The sequence below is a fragment of the Lethenteron reissneri genome, unplaced genomic scaffold (assembly GCF_015708825.2).
Source record: "Lethenteron reissneri isolate LAM-NWPU_2019-01 unplaced genomic scaffold, ASM1570882v1 scaffold_1640, whole genome shotgun sequence".
NCBI classification, from domain to species: domain Eukaryota; kingdom Metazoa; phylum Chordata; class Hyperoartia; order Petromyzontiformes; family Petromyzontidae; genus Lethenteron; species Lethenteron reissneri.
The window spans coordinates 2,356,779-2,372,665 of NW_026891378.1; the positions used below are offsets into that span (position 1 = coordinate 2,356,779).

Genomic DNA, 15,887 nt, shown 5'->3' on the forward strand with positions numbered 1-15,887 from the left:
GGTGATCCGAGTCTTCTTTTTTAAGCCACCCCTGGAGTGGAGACGTCTGTACTCGCTCACACGTCAACACATTCCAGGGCACGCCTCGTGATATGCCAATAAAACTGAAAGACTTCCTGCTTCCTTGTAACCTATTTACGTGGCTTGTTCCTCGTTTAGCATCTCAGACGTAGCCAGCGACTGCCTGAGCTACAGACAGTGACTGTCTGAGCTACAGCCAGAGACTTCCTGAGCTACAGCCAGCGACTGCCTGAGCTCCAGCCAGCGCCCGTCTCTGAGTGAAGCAACGGGGCCATGGCGAGTGGGGCTCCCAGTGGTAGCGAGGCTCCAGGGGAGTTGACCTGCCCCATCTGCCTGGACACCTTCTGCTACCCTTGCACACTCAGCTGCGGCCACTCGTTCTGCCTCAAGTGCGTGGAGGACGCCTGGAATGCGGCCGAGTTCTTCTCTTGCCCGCAGTGCCGAGTGACTTTCCCTCGGAGGCCCAAGCTGAACAAGAACGTGGCGCTCACCAACCTCATCGAGCAGCTGCGAGTGGCTGAGCCCATGGCTGCCGATGCTGCTGCTTCTGCTGTTTGCTGCGACCATTGCAGGAAGCCCGCAGTGAAGACTTGCCTCAAGTGTGAGACCTCGTTCTGTATGACCCACGTCGTGCCCCACCAGAAATTGGCAAAGTTTAGTGACCACGTCCTGGTGTCGCCTGGTGTGAACCTGGAGAATCGACGGTGCGTGGAGCACGGAGACGAATACCGCTTCTACTGCGTTAACGACGGACGCCTCGTCTGCAGGGACTGCACCGTCACTGTGGATCATCGAGGGCACAAACTCGTCACTCTGAAGGTGGAGCACGACAAAAGAAAGGTGAGGAGGAGGTTTTCACGGTCACCGCATAGTACCCATGATACCGCAGCATCAGCTGATGAACTCTGTCATTGGCTCTCAACAACAACATCTAATGATAACGAAACCACAGCGAGTGGCTCAGACTCATTTTAAAGTGGATTTAATATTTTACATGCCCGCAAATTTATTTTTCAAACGAATGTTTGAAGGGTAGATTCATAGTACAGTCGACCCTTCTGCATCGTGACTTTCCCCATTGCGGTTTTGATATATCACGGGGTTGGCATAAGAAATGAAATCGGGATTTTTTTTGTTTTTGAGAATTTTGCGGATTCCAAAGAATACAGGATGAGATGTTATTATCCTTTGTGCAAGCACTTCCAAGAGTTCATGAACAGTGAGCCTGGTGAAATTTGGGGAGCGCATCGTCAGTAGTGAACCTTTGGGTCCTAGGGTGTTTCGGCCTTTCATACTATACACCCTCCCCAAAGGCGGCCAGCGACAGGGTGATCAATCCTACGCTTGCGTCCCATTCCCAATTAGTCATAGGAGTTGCCTTGTTGTTGATAGCCAACATCCCATGGGACTATGCATGGCAGGGGCGTCCTCCTCCCTGAGTCAAGCATTGTTGACTGCATACCTCCTGGCCCTCTCACTTTGGGGCCCAGCTGGGGTCTTTCCTCTTCATCCAGAGCCACTGACTGCTGCCTTCTGCCGCCTCCGATACAGCTCTGATTGCCGAACGCTGGCTCTGGCCCTTAATTCCCAGGTCTCTAAGCAGTCTGGTTGTAGATGTTGCCACAAAACCTCTGCAGCCAACCTCCACTGGTCGGACTTCTGTGTTCCAGCCATGATGCCGTGCTTCGGCAGCTAGATCGGCATAGCGCAGATGTTTTCGCTCATAAGCCTCATCTACTGAGTCCTCCCAGGGTACTGTGAGCTCAATGATGAAGACCTTCTTGAGCGAACGGGACCAGAGCACCATGTCAGGTCTTAGGGTGGTGGTTGCGATCTCCGGAGGAAACACAAGTTGCCGGCCAATGTCAGCTAGCATTTTCCAGTCGCGGGCCAAGCGCAGCTGGTCTCGCTCTATTGGTGTAGAGCCGCTCTTTGGTGGTTTAGCCCCTTCGCGGACAAAGGTCGTCCGTAAGGGGTGTGATGCTGCTGGGGGTGGTAGGGAGTTGGTGGCAGTTCGCTTGTCCTCCAGGGCGGATGCAAGGTTTTTAAGGACTTGGTTGTGACGCCAAGTGTAGCGTCCTTGGGTGAGGCTTGTTTTACACCCTGTGAGAATGTGCCTGAGGTTGGCTGGCATGGAACAGAGGGCACAGTCCGGATCTTCACCATACCATTGGTGAAGATTAACTGTTGTTGGAAGGACGTCATATGTTGCTCTGATGGAAAAGCTCAACCGCCTCGCTTCCATGGCCCACAGAAAGCCGTAGACGACACGCGAAAGCCAGCAGATGACACGCAAACAGTTTAGTAACTCATAAATGCATAAATTATATGTACAGTACTGAATAATATTAATGTATTTTATGTTTTAACGAGCTTGTTTGTCCGTCCAGGGACGGGTGTATATTGCAGTAAATCTGAAATATTCAATAGAAAAATTGTTCAGCTCATGATTATTAATGGGGAGGGGGGGGGGGGCGGTTTGCCCCATGTGGAGTGACATAACCCGCTAATGGTTATTGGGGAGGGGTGCGGCATATGGAGTGACGTTACCCGTTCATGATTATTAATGAGGGGAGGGGTGCGGCATGTGGAGTGACGTCACCCGTTCATGATTATTAATGAGGCGGGGGGAATCCATGTGGAGGACCCCACCTAATCTAGATTTGAAGTTTTCGTGACTCTTTGGTTCTTTCAGTAAAGTCACATAGGTATAACATAAATTAAAATAAATTAAATCACGCCGTGACAAGAGGCTATACAGTATAGGTAAGAGAGGGGGGAGGAGCAACGGGGTTAGAGATAGAGAGGGGGTGTGGGGTAGGGGGAGTGGAGCGCTGCGAGAACATTTAGGGGACGTTGTAGAAGTGAGGCCGGGGGGCGGGGAAGTGGGCGGGGCTGGGAGTGGGAGGCTGAAGAAACTGGAGTTGCGGATATGAAAGCAACAACCATAAAGCAGTTAAGCCGTTAATGTTTTACCTGGTTAATAACGTCCTTCCAAAGATTGCTCAATTTGTATCGATGGTCTCGGTTGAAGTTATGTCTATGTTTATATATCTGGATGGCTTAATGAACAAACCTTTGATAGTAGCCCGAAGGTTTGCAGAATACCTTGGTCTTAGAAAAAAAAATATTTTATACCTACGTGACTTTACCGAAAGAACCAATAAGTAAGGACCCCACCTGTTCATGAATATTAATGAAAGGGGGTTGACTTCATGTGGAGTGACATCACGCGCAGGACACACAAACATTCTTGGCTCATTATAGTAGTAAATTAGGTTGTGCGGGGGCACCTCAGGGCAGCAGTGGACGGAGCATGGCTCTGCCTCACTCTCACTCAACCATCTCCTCACTCTCACTCACCTGTCTCCTCACCCTCACTCACCCGTGGACCGAGCACGGCTCTGTCTCAGGGCAGCAGTGGAGATAGCACGGCTCTCCTTCAGGGCAGAAGTGGACAGAAAACGGCTCTCCCTCAGGGCAGAAGTGGACAGAGCACGGCTCTCCCTCAAGCCAACAGTGGAGAGCACGGGGGTCCCTCAGGGCAGCAGTGGACGGAGCACGGCTCTGCCTCACTGTCACTCACCCATCTCCCTCAGGGCAGCAGCGGACCGAGCACGGCCCTGCCTCACTCTTATTCAGCCGTCTCCTCACTCTCACTCACCCGTCTCCTCACTCTCACTCACCCGTGGACCGAGCACGGCTCTCCCTCAGGGCAGCAGTGGAGAGAGCAGTGGAGATAGCGGGGCTCTCCCTCAGAGCAGCAGTGGAGAGAGCGCGGCTCTCCCTCATGCCAGCAGTGGGTGGAGAGCACGGGGGTCCCTCAGGGCAGCAGTGGACGGAGCACGGCTCTGCCTCACTCTCACTCGCCCGTCTCCTCAATCTCACTCACCCGTGGACCGAGCACGGCTCTCCCTCCGGGCAGCAGTGGAGAGAGCGCGGTTCTCCTTAAAGCCAGCAGTGGAGAGCACGGGGGTCCCTCAGGGCAGCAGCGGACCGAGCACGGCTCTGCCTCACTCTCACTCAGCCGTCTCCTCACTGTCACTCACCCGTTTCTTGCTCGCGGTCACGTGATGCACTTCAACCAATCCGGGGGCGTACATGTTTGGGAGGGGCGCACCTCTGGTTGGCTGCTTTCTTGCAGTCACTTGATGCACTTCAACCAATCCGTGCCGCGTTAATCACAGTCACAGCATGACAGATTGACAGGTGTTTATATATATGTATACCATAAATATACACCATTTTTTTAAAGTTATATTTCTTACAAAGTTAGTTTGCGAAAACAACTGCGGTTTTATGCGCTGGTTTGGTGGACGCCAAGTGTGTTTACGGCAACCTTTCACTTGATATCTCGCAGTGATCTCACAGTGATCTTTGTATCTCGCGTTTTTCGTATATTTTGTACCGCTTCGCTCGCCAAGGGGACCGAGGGGACCAAAACATTTTACGCGGTTTTTCCAGATCACGGGGGACCTGTGCCCCAAAACCCCGCGATGTTGTAGGGTCGACTGTATACAGGCATCAGGGTCGGGTTCGAACCCACGAACTCTTGTATAGCGGGCAAGGCAGATCACATCTCGCCACTCCAGTACCCTGTCCACCCACTACTCAGATAGCTCCACCCACTACTCAGGTAGCTCCACCCACTACTTAGGTAGCTCCACTCACTACTTAGGAAGCCCTGCGCACGTTTGAGCTCCTCGTGAAATTAGTTCGCTGCAGCGCTTGCTCCCCCAGCTTCCATCGCTGCACTGGGGCTACTGTCCCCGTCACTGTGGAGGGGTTCACGTGGAGCGGGGATGAGAGGGGACGCTCAGAGAGTAAGTGGAGTCTCCCCTGGTGACGTCTCTCACAGAAACAAGTGGGAGAGGAGACGCGGGCGGTGGAGGAGAAGAGGAAGAAGGCGGAGGAGTCCGTGAGGTGGATGGAGGCCGCTCGCAGGGACGTGCAGGTAACACGTCTGGACCGGACTCTGTGACCCTGTGACTTGTGATGGAAAACAACTTCTTTCATTCACGTGGACTTCCATTGGCTCTAAACACGTTGTGGGACTAAAGACACAACGGTCAATGCGCCTCAATAAGCAGGACGAGCAAAGAGGTGGCTCTCATCTCCACTGAGAAACTGAAGCAGTGGTGGAAATTCCACATTCCCATATCTCCATACAACTTACCACTTCAACGACTGTTAACTATATTGGTCAGATGAGGTGGTACGTACCTCTTATCCAATACTCTGGTGAAGAGTTGGTGGATCACACACAGACTGTTGTACACCATTTTACTGAAACCAATCAGGCTTTAGGGTACCAAGGTGCCAGTATATCAAGTGGTTTCATGATCCCCTCTCTTCATCCATATGTAATGCGGGCGTAAACGGCCCTCCGGAGGTGACGTCAGGAGGGGAGGAGTTAGGTCACGTGGGGGGGTGAGGGGTTAGGCTATAGAAGGAGGGGAACCGGAAGAGGACGGGGAGTGACGGGGAACCAGGAACAGAGAGAGGCCACGAAGGGCGAAGCGGAGGGTGCCGAGATCGCCACGAACACGGGGGAGCGAGGATCGGCACCGTTGGCCAGCGGTGACCGACCCGAAGCAGCGAGGAGGCTGCAGTCAGCAGCGGGGCTGCATACAGAGTCAGCAGCGGGTCTGCATACGGTAGCAGCCAGAGGGTCTGCACATAGGGGTAGCAGCGGGAGTCTGCATAGAGGTAGCAGCGAGTCTGCAGGGAGGAGGTTACAGTAGATGAAGCAGAGAGTCAGAGGGAAGAAGGAGCTATAATAGCAGTGAATAGCCGGGGGCTACAAATACAGAGTTATAACAGAGTGCCGTGTGGGTGAGGACGAGAACCCAATAAAAGACACGAAGACAGAAGGAAGTGTCCGAGTCCTTTTATTACACTGGAGTCAGAAGTGAAACGGCATGGCGAAACAACTGAGGAAAAAGAATATTCCATCCCCGGCGTCGGCTTCATCTTCGGACGACGACGATCTTCCTCCTGAGGTCGGCTTCACTTCGGCGGAGGGAGAGATCCGTGAGGGCCCGGGCGTCGAGGAGGTGGCCCCTTCGTCCGACCCATCTGCGTTGAAGGACGAAGATTTAAGATGGATCCGGATGGCGGAGCAACTGGCAACCCTAAAAACCGTCATCACAGAGTTGTGTGACCTTGTCACGCCAAGGGCGGCGTTGGAAGGTGATGGTGGTGATCGGCAGGAGCCCGGGTCGTCTTCGATGGCGCCGCCATCGGCCACGCGGCGTGAAGACGCCATCTTGGGCGTGGCGCACCACGGAAGGCGGGAAGCCGCCATTTTGGGGCCGCCGCGAGGATCGTCCGCCATTTTGGCGACACAGCGTTGCGACGCCTTGCTGAACTTACCGCCGGAAGAGTCAGCGACGGACGGAAGCAAGCCAAGGAGTCGCAGTCGTCACCTTACAACCGTCAAAGAGTTCTCCATCGGGGGCGATTGGAGTGCGTTCGCCTGCAGATTTTTGGCGGCGGTACGTACGGCAAGGTGGACGGACGCTGAGGCACTGGAGGTGCTCCCGACTCTTCTTGATGATGAGTCCGTTCGTTTTTTTCGCTCTATAAAAGCTGCGAAGAAGAAAACTCTGCGAGGGGTGTTCGAGGAAATGGCGGACGCGTACGAGCCACCCGATGACGCCCATCGCCGATTCGTGCAGCGGCAACGCGCACCTGAGGAGTCACCTGTAGCGTACAGGGGCGCCGTGTTGGAACTCGCTATGGCCGCTTACCCGGAGACGGAGCCTGACCTGCTGGAACCAATCATCTTGGGGAAGATGTTGGAGTTGTCCCGAGATCTCGGCATTCCCATGCAGGCGTGCGGTCACGAAAAACTCACGTCCCGGACCACGGCCAAGTGTTTGGACGCTCAGTTCAATCTCCGCCGCTGGAAACAGGTGACGGCGTGGACGGGCGGTCCTGTCGTCGATGGGGGGGCCGTAGGGTGGGACCCTACGAAGGCCGTGTACGTGCCGGATGCGACCGGCCCAAAGGAGTTGTCGGCCGCCTCCACTCCGTGGCCGGCTCGAAGCGGGCCAGGGCCGCGGGCTCCGCCGCCGGCGCGGCCGCGTCGGGACGGGGTGCCCGCTGCGCGCCGCCCCGACGTCGACTGCTTCCGCTGCGGCCGTCGGGGCCACTATGCCAGGGACTGCTGGGCCCGGGTTCCGGGGCCGCCCCAGCAGGAGGCCTCGACAGCGGACGCCCCAAAGAAAGACCCTCCGGCACAGGCAAGTCGGTGCGCACCAGACACCCGGCAAGGCCTGACACCTCACTCATCGCCGTTGTTATGCGACGCGGATGTTGTAAAATACGGGAGGCCAGTAGCTGAGCCTTGTCGCTCGATAACGCAGTGGCGTAAGCTGGCTCGGCGGGTTGTCGCGGCCGCTACCGGTTCGTCCACTGTACCTGGGTCCATCCAAGGGGTGGACGTACGTATTTTGGTGGATTCCGGTGCGTCCGCGACCATTATTTCGGATGTGATATTCCATCTTTTGAACATCCCACCGGGGGCCGTGAGGCCGGCTTACGCTTCCTGCATCGCTGCGAACGGGGGTAGTATGGGCATCGTGGGACAGGTGGACGCTAACATTTCTATCGGGGGTGTCTCGGCCTCGGGCGTTGTGTTGATTTCGAGGTCCCTGGCGGTTCCTTGCCTGTTGGGTACGGATTTTTTGGCTAAGATGCCCATTCTAATTAGAATCAATGAAAATTGCATAGAACTACCGGGGGGCCGGAAATTGGAATTTTTACAGTCCGCCTGGGGGCGACCGGCTCCTGTCGCCCAGGTGCAGGCGCTATCGGAAGTTTCGGTTGATATTCCACCTGGCTCTCAGATGCTCATTCCCTTACGATACCGGAAGCCGGTTCCGGGTCGGCAGGGTGCTTTTGGGATTTTGCTGTCGCCGTCCGCCGCGGTTACGGGCGGCTTAGCGCTGGTAGGGGCGCAAACTATTGTCCGTCCAGATCAGCGCCCGTTTTTGCAGGTGTTAAATGCGAGTGCTGAAAGCGTGTGTGTGCCAGCTGGTACCGTTGTGGCACATGCCACTACGGCGTTTACGGCCCAGAGTGACCTGCCGGACGGGGGGCTTGTGGGTGGTGTTTCACACGATGGAGGGGTTGATGATCGTTGGATCGCCGAATTATGTGGGGAAAATTCGGCCCTTTCCACCGAGCAGCGTTGTGCGATTCATAAATTATTATCGAGCTATTCCGATGTGTTTAGCTCGGACGATTTGGACTTGGGACGCACCTCGCTTCTCTCTCATCATATCGACACGGGGGACGCTGCCCCTATCCGGTTGAACTCGCGTCGGATGAGTCCGGCTGAGCGTGAGCATGTTCGAGGGGCAGTGGAAGACATGTTGAAAGCGGATATTATATCTCCGTCTAATAGCCCATGGGGCGCGCCTGTTGTGTTGGTTAAAAAGAAGGATGGTAAATTGCGATTTTGTGTGGATTTTCGGAAGCTGAATAAAGTGTCGGTGGCAGATGCGTATCCCCTGCCGCGTATGGACGATTCTCTCGACGCCTTGTCAGGGGCTAAGTTTTTTTCAACGCTAGATCTCTCTTCGGGCTTCTGGCAGCTCCCCCTTGACGAGCCCTCGCGAGAAAAGACAGCTTTCCGTACGCCGCAGGAGTTATTCCAATTTAACTGTCTTCCGATGGGGTTGAATGCTGCCCCTGCCACTTTTCAGAGGTTGATGGAGTTGGTGTTGACGGGGTTGCAGTGGGAGACATGTCTCATTTATTTAGATGATATTATAGTCTTCAGCCGCACATTTGATGAGCATTTACTGCGGTTGGAGGCTGTATTCGCCAGAATGCGTTCTGCTAAATTGAAATTCAAGCCTAAGAAATGTCATTTACTGCAACGCTCCGTTCGATACTTGGGACATATTGTTAGTGCGGACGGGGTGGCCACGGATCCAGAGAAAACTGCTTGTGTCCGGGATTGGGCAACCCCGGCCACGGTGGGTGATGTGCGTCGGTTTTTGGGGTTCGCCTCATATTATCGGAGGTTTGTTCCGAATTTCGCTACTATCGCCAGGCCTTTGCATCTCCTTACTGGGAAGGGGCATAAATTTGTGTGGGGACCGCCGGAGGAGGCGGCGTTTCGGAGCCTGCGCGATTTACTGGCTACTGCGCCGACGTTGGATTATCCGGATTTTGAACATCCCTTCATTCTGGATACTGATGCGAGTGACACTGGTATTGGGGCGGTGTTGTCCCAGTCAAAAGGTGGTGTTGAGCGTGTGGTGGCGTATGGGAGTCGGGTTTTATCTCCCGCGGAAACCCGTTACTGCGTCACTCGCAGGGAACTTTTGGCTATTGTGTTTTTTCTCCGACAATTTCGACCGTATCTGTACGGTCGGTCGTTTATTGTCCGCACGGACCATGCGGCCTTGCAGTACGCTCTTAAGATGGACCAGCCATCCGGACAATTGGCGAGATGGCTGGACACGTTGCAAGAATTCTCCTTCCAAATTCACCATCGGAAGGGTGTGCGTCACGCTAACGCGGACGCACTGTCCAGGTTGCCGCAACGATCCCCTTGTGCGTGTGCGTCGGGGACGCATAGGTGTGGACCGACTCAGCCCCCCCCTCAGCCTGTCGCGCTGGCAGTGGATGTTCCCGAAACTCCGCTTACACCGGGACCGGTTGATGGGGGACCGGCTGACGGGGTTTTGCGTCTTCCAAGGTCTGTGTGGATTCGGGAGCAAATGTTGGACGAATCTTTGGTGTCGTTGCGAAAACGAACGGAGAAGGCGGGTAAGGAAGTCGGTGCGGGTGGTATTTCGGAAACTGCTCTCCGAGATGGGTTACTGATGTGGAGGGAAGGGATACAGGAACACTGGCGTCTCGTTGTGCCTGCGTCATTGCGGTATGAGTTGATTAGATCTTTGCACTGTGACACACTTTTACACCTGGGGGTGCAGAAAACCCTATTGACGCTGCAACGAGACTATTATTGGCACGGCATGACGACGGATGTCGTCGGTCACGTTCGCGCGTGTCCCGATTGCGCCCGCCGTAAACCACCTAAACATCCATATGTTCCGCCGATACAATCGATTAAAGTATCTCGGGTTAATGAGCTGGTGGCGTTAGATATTTTGGGACCCTTTCCGCCATCCGCTAAGGGAAATAAGTATTTACTGGTGGGGGTTGAGTACCTCTCTCGCTGGCCGATGGCCTGGCCTTTGCCTGACCAGTCAGCGGCGTCTATCACTGACGCCTTTCTATTTGGGTATGTAATGGACAAAGGGGCGCCGGAGAGGCTCCTTACGGATCAAGGACGTAACTTTTCGTCCAAATTGTTGGGGGAGGTGTGTGCGGCTCTTGGAACTAAAAAGATACGGACGTCCCCCTACCACCCGCAAACGGATGGTATGGTGGAACGGTTGAATCGGACTCTGTCCGCCATGCTGTGCCATACAGTCGGGGAAAATCAATCTGATTGGGATTTGCATATCCCTGGGGTGCTTTCGGCGTATCGCATGACGCCGCACGCGGCTACTGGATACTCGCCGTTCTTCCTTATGTACGGCCGTGAGAATGTGCCGCCGATTAATGAACAGTTGGGAACCGGCGCGAGGGGGCCTGTTAAGCCTCTTCCTGAGTATATTAAGGACAACGTTCGGCGTGTCGCTGAGGCGAGGGAAAGTGCCCGCATGGCTACTGCCAAGGCTCAGGCCAGGAATGAGCGGTGTGCCCGACGATCAAAGGGGGAGTGCCCCTGGAAAAAGGGGGACCTGGCCTGGCTTCATTGCCCACAGGTGCGGCCAGGTACCTCTCCTAAATTACATAGACCTTGGCAGGGTCCGGTCCGCCTCATTGAGGTTCCCAACCCACAGTCGGCGCGTGTTCAGGTTGGTTCACGGCGCTGGTTCGTGCATACATCCCGGTTGAAGCCATACATTGCCCCGCGGCCGGATGCGTCATCTCCCGAAGTTGCCTTGCCGGGGTCTGTTGCTGCCGACTCGCCCTTGCCTGTGTCTGCTGACCTTGCGAGAGCGCCTGTCGTACCCTTCACAGACAAGCCGGCCGTGACAGCGCAGGGGGGAGGACGTTCCGCTCGTGGGACGTCGACTGGAGCCGCAGAACCCACGGGACCTGCAGCTCTTCCTATCCCTCCGCGGACGCGAGTACGGGATGTCTCTGGACGCGAGCGGGACAGTGGCGGGCCTCCAATGGCGACGGAAGAACTTGCGCCCGTCGCCCCTAAAACCCTTCCACGTTCCCGCTCGGCGGGTGGTCTGCCGACCGTCCGGGACGGCCCGGCTGCCCGTACTCGCTCGAAATCCCTCACGTTTCGTTAGATTGTGTTGTGTTGTGTTCTGGTTATATTGTTGTTGCATGCTTCGTGTCTTTTTACGTGTTGGCCCTTTACACCCGCATTTCTTGTCAGGTTGCAATTCAGCCGAGGTCGGCTGGATTTTCTTTATGGGGGAGGGTGATGTAATGCGGGCGTAAACGGCCCTCCGGAGGTGACGTCAGGAGGGGAGGAGTTAGGTCACGTGGGGGGGTGAGGGGTTAGGCTATAGAAGGAGGGGAACCGGAAGAGGACGGGGAGTGACGGGGAACCAGGAACAGAGAGAGGCCACGAAGGGCGAAGCGGAGGGTGGCGAGATCGCCACGAACACGGGGGAGCGAGGATCGGCACCGTTGGCCAGCGGTGACCGACCCGAAGCAGCGAGGAGGCTGCAGTCAGCAGCGGGGCTGCATACAGAGTCAGCAGCGGGTCTGCATACGGTAGCAGCCAGAGGGTCTGCACATAGGGGTAGCAGCGGGAGTCTGCATAGAGGTAGCAGCGAGTCTGCAGGGAGGAGGTTACAGTAGATGAAGCAGAGAGTCAGAGGGAAGAAGGAGCTATAATAGCAGTGAATAGCCGGGGGCTACAAATGCAGAGTTATAACAGAGTGCCGTGTGGGTGAGGACGAGAACCCAATAAAAGACACGAAGACAGAAGGAAGTGTCCGAGTCCTTTTATTACACATACATACATATGAAGTATTCGGAATGACGGCAGGAAACCACTTGACAGGTAGCACACTTTTTATTAAACCTTGACTTGTCACGATACAACGTGTGGTCACTATTCCTCACACTACACACACTTCACTTGACACGTGTGGTCACTATTTCTCAAACTACACACACTTCACTTGACACGTGTGGTCACTACCTTTCCCACTACACACTCCACTTGACACGTGTAGTTACTACCTTTCCCACTACACACTCCTCTTGACACGTGTAGTTACTATGGCTCACGCTGCATGCTCACACTGCATGCTCACACTGCACTCCAGCCCCGTAACGTCCGTGGAGCCTCCAGGCCCACCCCAGCTTAGGCGTGGGTCACAACCTCTGGGTCCCGAGGGCCGGCCCTCCCACGGACGTTCGGCCCCGGGTCCCAGGGTCCCGCCTCTGGGTCACACAGAGCCCCGGCCCTTACAAGGACAGCGGGACTAAGTGCCGCAGGGCCCTATCTCTTCCTCCTCCGTCTTCAGTCTTCGCTGGTCACCAACTCCCCGTGCGCCTGTGCGCACCACCTTATATAGCCCCCGCTCTCGGGAAACGGAGCGTATGCGGACCTCGACGTGAGCATCCCCCTTAGTTGACCAATCCCCGCGCGCTTGCCCCAGGATCCCATCGCTGTCAGCGCGCGTCACCGATACCCAGCCAATCATTGCCTCATAACCCCCGACCCCACGCTGACCCCTGATCCTTCACCGTCAGCGCGCGTCACCAACACACACAGCCAATCACTACGCGCTGGCATACGATCCCCACCCCAGCGCGTATCACCACTACATCACCCCCTCCCACATAGCTCGCAGTCGGCCCGGCTGCTAAACAACACAACAAAACCCCACCCCCCAGAGTGCCCCGTAACGCAACAACAACAACACAACGACACAACACCCGACAAAAACCTATGTACAAACCGACAACCAACACAATAAAAGTCAACAACAACACACAACACCTAGACAACAAGCTATGTACAAACCGACGAACAACACAATAAAAGCAAGTCCAAGAAAAAGAACGTGTCCAGTGTCTCTGTGACTATCGATCCTCCCCCCTCCGCTCGCTCCTCCACCGGGATGATAGAGCGGTCGAGCGGACGAGGAACGCAGTGACGAGGCGCTCCGGCCGCATCGGCCCCTCATTCGGTTGGTCATGAAAAGTTGCGCGACCTAGCGCGAGTCCGCCTGGCCGGTCCATCGTATGGGACGGGACGCTGACGACCGTCCGGTGGCTCCGGCAGCCCTGGAAGGCGCGGATCGGGCCTGGAAGGACTGGCCTCGCCGCGGGGATCCGGCCGCCGGTGGTCGGCAGCTGTCACTTCCGAGACACCTGGGAGCGGATCAGGCGGAGACATGTGAGGATCAGGCGGAGACATTTCCCCCCTTGGGTCGTCGGTCACGTCACATGCTCAGCCCTCACGACACAAAGGGAGGCCATATGGAGGCGAGAACGGTTTCAGTCGGGAGGGGTGGACGTAGCAACGGCGCTTTCCCCATTTTATCTGAACACACTGGGGGTGTGCAACCCGCACGACCTCCATGGGTCCCCGCCATGGCTTCAAGAATTTAGGCGACGTAGCCAAAGGTGCCTGAGGGCAGTGCAGCCAGGCCCTATCGCCTGGTTTCCAGTTATGCACGGACACCTTTCGTGCACGCAAGCGCTCGTTGGCAATTTGGCGAGCCCGCGAATTAAGCCGTGCGGCCTCCCGTTCCTCGGTCAGCTTATGAATGTTAAATTTAATATGTTCAGCCAATTTCGAATTCGTTCGTGGCGCGGACAGTCCCAGCTGCGTTTCCATGGGCGGGTCGGCTTCCCGACCATACATCAGATAGAATGGGGAAAATCCCGTTGCTGCATGGGGGCCATTCTGTACGCGGCGAGGACCCCCGGGACCTGCAGGTCCCAGTCAACATGTGCCTCACACACCTGCTGGCACAGCATAGAAGTCAAAGTCCTGTGGAGTCGCTCCACCATCCCGTCTGTCTGTGGGTGGTACGGGGAGGTACGCACCTTCTTAGTACCCAATAGGTCGCACACCTCTTGCAGCAATTTACTAGAAAAATGTTTCCTTTGGTCGGTCAGCAAGCGTTCGGGAGCCCCCTTGTCCAGAACGTAGTCCTGGACAAAGGCGTCCATCATAGCCGCCGCCGACTGGTTGGCGAGTGGCCACACCATAGGCCACCGGGTAAAGTATTCGACACCAACCAACAGGTACTTATTTCCCCTAGGCGTGACTGGAAAAGGCCCCAAAATATCGAGCGCAATGAGCTCGTTAGTGCGCGAGACCTGAATAGATTGCAGCGGTGGATTCGACGCCACGGGCGGCGGTTTTCGTCTGGCGCAATCAACACACCCCTTTAGAATATTCACCACATCACTCCCCATCCCCGGCCAATAATAGTCACGCTGAAGCAGAGCAAGCGTTTTGTTTACTCCCAAATGCAAATGGCCTTCATGTGCGGCCAGGGCAACTTTCCCCCACACAGCGGAAGGCACCACGAGTGCGTGCCGCCGGGACAAATTGTCCCATCTCATTAACAGGCCCTGCTTGAGTACCCAGGAGCCAATTCGCTCCCGGCCCTCCTCGGGACCTCCCGCCCTGCGACGCAACGCTAGCAGGGAGCTGTCAGCCATTTGGAGACGGCCCCACTCAATCAGCAACAGTTAGAACAGCAAGTCCTCTCCCTCAGGGGTAGCGGGAACATCACCGATCGGTGCATCCGCGGTCGCGGCCAACGCCCCCATACTTTCCGCAGCTGGCGGTTTACAGCGCGCCGATCCCATTAAGCACGCACATTTGTGACAAGGCGACAATCGCGACAGGGCATCGGCGTTAGTGTGGCGCAACCTCTTATGGTATGTGGTCGTGAACTGATAGTCCTGGAGGACTTCCAACCACCGTGACAATTGGCCTGAGGGTTGGGCGACCCTCAATGAATACTGAAGCGCCGCGTGGTCCGTCCGGATCGTAAAGTGACGGCCATAGAGATACGGTCTAAATTGCTGTACAAAAAAAACAATAGCCAGCAACTCGCGACGGGTGACGCAGTAGCGCTGCTCCGCCGGCGATAAAACCCTGCTACCATAGGCGACCACCCTTTAGACTCCCCCAACGACCTGTGAGAGCACCCCCCCCCAATGCCCGTGTTGCTAGCATCCGTGTCTATCAAGAAGGGACTTGTAAAGTCAGGATAACGCAAGGGCGGGGCACCCACCCGGGCGTCCCGGAGGGAGCAGAACGCGGCCTCCTCCTCCGGTCCCCATCGGAACTTGACTCCTTTTGCCGTTAGAGCGTGCAAGGGTTGTGCAATGGTGGCGAAATGCTCAACGAATCGGCGGTAGTAAGAAGCAAAACCGATGAAACTGCGCACGTCCGAAACCGACATGGGCGTTGGCCATGAACTGACACAGTTCGTCTTCGCGGGATCGGTGGAGATCCCCGAAGAATCGACAATGTGGCCCAAGTATCTCACGGACTTACGAAGAAGGTGGCATTTGGCCGGTTTAAACTTTAATTTAGCCGATCGCATCCGCAAGAACACCCCTCTCAACCGCTGGAGGTGTTCCTCAAAGTTTTACTGAAAACAATGACATCGTCTAGGTAAATCAAGCAAGTATCCCATTGCAAGCCCGACATAACCAACTCCATAAGGGGCTGAAACGTCGCGGGAGCGGAGTGAAGTCCCATGGGTAACCGGTTAAACTGGAACAGGCCCCCTGGAGTCCGAAATGCTGTCTTAGGTCTAGACTCGTCGTCGAGTGGCAGCTGCCAGAATCCCGATAATAAATCAAGAGTAGAAAAATATCGC

At 55.7% G+C, this 15,887-nt stretch overlaps 1 protein-coding gene across 1 annotated transcript in view; it reads left to right on the forward strand.

Annotated features, from left to right (window-relative positions):
- The first annotated feature begins 294 nt into the window (after positions 1 to 294).
- The window catches only part of LOC133339073 (E3 ubiquitin/ISG15 ligase TRIM25-like), a 30,073-nt gene continuing 14,480 nt past the window's right edge, over positions 295 to 15,887 (forward strand). Inside the window, exons 1-2 of the mRNA XM_061547195.1 lie at positions 295 to 861; positions 4,880 to 4,975. Coding sequence (XP_061403179.1) covers positions 295 to 861; positions 4,880 to 4,975 — 663 coding nt within the window. The remainder of the gene's footprint in view (positions 862 to 4,879; positions 4,976 to 15,887) is intronic.